Consider the following 2,646-nt stretch of genomic DNA (forward strand, 5'->3'; position numbering starts at 1 on the left):
CGGAGCAAAGCCGAGGTAGAGCAGAGTGTCGTAGATCCCCTTTCAGAAGAGACACAGGCTACAATGAGCACGAGTACACTGGCCAAGACAACATCCTACCCCTACCCCCCCCCCCCCAACCCCCCACCACACACACACACGCTACCGACCCCAACTCATGCATGTATCTCTCTAGGCTCTGGCAAGTCTTCGCTCATCTCTGAGCTCGCTGCACACAACTGGCAGACGCTCGACGAGGGCTTTATGGAGGCGCCGACGTCCAAGGCCCTCTCCCCTCAGTCGCTGACCATGGAACTGGCTTGGGTCTCGGCTTGGTTTGACCGCCTCCTGGGCATGATGGAGGAGTCGCCGTCAGAGGCTGTCTTCTTTGCTGATCGCTCGCCTTTCTCTGCTGTCTTTTACGCCGCCAATGGTGAGCTGCTCGAGCCCGTCATCCAGGCCGCCATTGAGGAGCTCCGCTCGTGCGACATCCACATCATGACCGTCCACATCGAGACCGAGCCCGAGACTCTCTGGGCTCGCATCAACGCCCGCCTGGAGATCGAGCCCGAGCGCAAGCTCTACCGCGAGGACGACCGCTCGTGGATGGACACCACTGTGGCGTTCTACGAGTCGCGCAAGTGGGACCTCTGCCTCGACAACACCAACACCTCGGTCTCGGACCTCCGCCTCGCCCTCCTCGACGCCATCAAGACCGCCGTCCCGGACTTTGAGCCTGCCACATCAAAGGCCCTCACTCCCAAGGCCTCGGACATTGCAGAGGCCCGGCTCATGGCCACCTCACCCGTCAAGTCAAACTAATACGAGTCCAATGCCCACGACCCCATCGCGCGGTTGGACCCGCGCGCATGCCGATCTTCCGTAAATGCGAACGTTACCGATCTTCTTTGCACCCAGGGGAACTCATCCTGCACCCGTTGTCGGACAAACTCGATCGACATCGGGCACGACCTGCCCGTCTGAGGCAAGTTTCCATCCACCTCAGCCAACATCCGATTGCAGATCTGCTTTTTTCTTCGCCACACTTTGACTTTGCTCGTCTCCGGATTGAAGCCCCTCACGCTCCCACCGCTCCCACCGCTGCCACCACACACACACCACACACACATCCACTCTTCTCTCGTACTCATCTGCCTTCCAATCTAAAGATCTGCGTATCACCCATTCCCACAGCCATTGCCGCCCTCTCCAGCCACTCTTTTCATGTTCCGATCCTGCTAACGATCACGATCACGAGCACGAGCACGATCACGATCACCTGACTCCCCCCCCCTCCCCCCACGCCGCCCCGCCCCCCTCCCCCTCCCTGCCCTTCTAACCATGAGCAACCGCCGCGAGTCCATCGAGTGGTTCTCGACGCTCCGGTCGTCTGTGGCCATGTCCGAGTGTGAACTCCTCACGGACGTCTCGCTTGACGTGGGAACGTTGGACGAACTGCATTCAAATTTTGTGAATGCGTCGCCACCGCGCCAATCGCTTGCCGACTACGCCGCCGTGGGCATTCACTCCGTGGGCAATGGCACTCCCATCAAGTCTGCCACTAAGCTGGCGACTCCAACTACGCAGCGAGCGCTTGGCATGGGCTCACGCAACGTCCATACTCTCTCAGCAACCATGCCTGAGGTTTCGTCCACCACGGCTGCCGCCGTTGCCTTTGCCGCTGCTCTCCCGCTGGCTCTCGACACGCCTGCCGCCGGGGTTGCTGCTGTCACGGCTGATCTCGCCTCCATGGACGCGACTCCCAGCCGTGTGGCTCGCTCGCCGATGTCGCGGCTTCGATCGCCGTCGCGGTCGCCGTCGCGGTCGCCGGCCGAGTCGTCTGCGCTATCCGACGAGGCTCCGCGGCACGGCGCACTCAACGTCTCGGCACTGATGGTGACGACTGGAGCGGCACTACGGACATTCCGCTGGCGGCATTCAAGCCTTCAGCGGGCTCGCCAAGTGGCTGAGAAGGCCGACAAGCCGGCCGATCCGCCGCTTGTCCGCTCGTACGAGCAGCTTGGCATGGAGACTCCGGCACGCTTGGCGTCTGAGCGCGCCCAGGCGTCCAAGCTCCGTCGCCAGCGCGCCATCGCCTTCCTCGACTCTCTCGAGGCCGATCTAGCTGATGAACTGGCTCGCGCTGAGGCTGACATCCCCGAGACGCCGCTTGTCCCGCAGCGCCTGGTCTTCCCCACCCCCACGCCCGGCCAGCGTCCGTCGTCGCGCCCGTCGTCGGCCACGCTTCCTCGCCAGCGGACTCGCCAGCTGCAGCCTCCTAGGGCCCGCGCCGCTGCGGCTGCCTCGCGCTTTGCCACCACTCCTGCCCGCTCTTCACCAGTCAAGGCCTCACCCTCGCACGCTGCCTTCCGCGACGACCACGCCGCCACCGATGCCGACACGTCGGCCGCCGCCGCGCCTCCGCCGCGTCGATCGCGCCGCCGCCGTGCCCTCAAGGCTCCAACCGTCTTCCGCGACAAGTCCAAGTCCAAGTTTGCACAACCTACGTCCGCGTCCGAGCCAGAGCCCCGGTCCCAGCCTGCCCCTGAGGCCGAGGCCGAGCCCACGCCTGCCGCCGAGCCCACGCCTGTCGCCGAGCCCACGCCTGTCGCCGAGCCCACGCCTGCCGCCGAGCCCACGCCTGCCGTCGAGCCCACGCCAGCCGTC

The 2,646-nt window shown here is 64.5% G+C and overlaps 2 protein-coding genes across 2 annotated transcripts in view; both read left to right on the forward strand.

Moving 5' to 3' along the window:
- Positions 1–63: 63 nt before the first annotated feature.
- On the forward strand, positions 64–881 carry AMSG_03674 (uncharacterized protein; the record flags this gene model as incomplete). The annotated part of the gene is made up of 2 exons (XM_013904134.1): positions 64–73; positions 176–881. The coding sequence occupies 2 exons, from the start codon at positions 64–66 to the stop codon at positions 799–801; spliced, it is 636 nt and encodes a 211-aa protein (XP_013759588.1). The 3' UTR covers positions 802–881.
- Positions 882–1,320: 439 nt separating this feature from the next.
- AMSG_03675 (uncharacterized protein) overlaps positions 1,321–2,646 on the forward strand; it is a gene marked incomplete at both ends in the record, with an annotated part of 4,618 nt that continues 3,292 nt past the window's right edge. The window contains one exon of the mRNA XM_013904135.1: positions 1,321–2,625. Coding sequence (XP_013759589.1) covers positions 1,321–2,625 — 1,305 coding nt within the window. The remainder of the gene's footprint in view (positions 2,626–2,646) is intronic.

Source organism: Thecamonas trahens (assembly GCF_000142905.1).
Source record: "Thecamonas trahens ATCC 50062 unplaced genomic scaffold supercont1.14, whole genome shotgun sequence".
NCBI lineage: Eukaryota > Apusomonadida > Apusomonadidae > Thecamonas > Thecamonas trahens.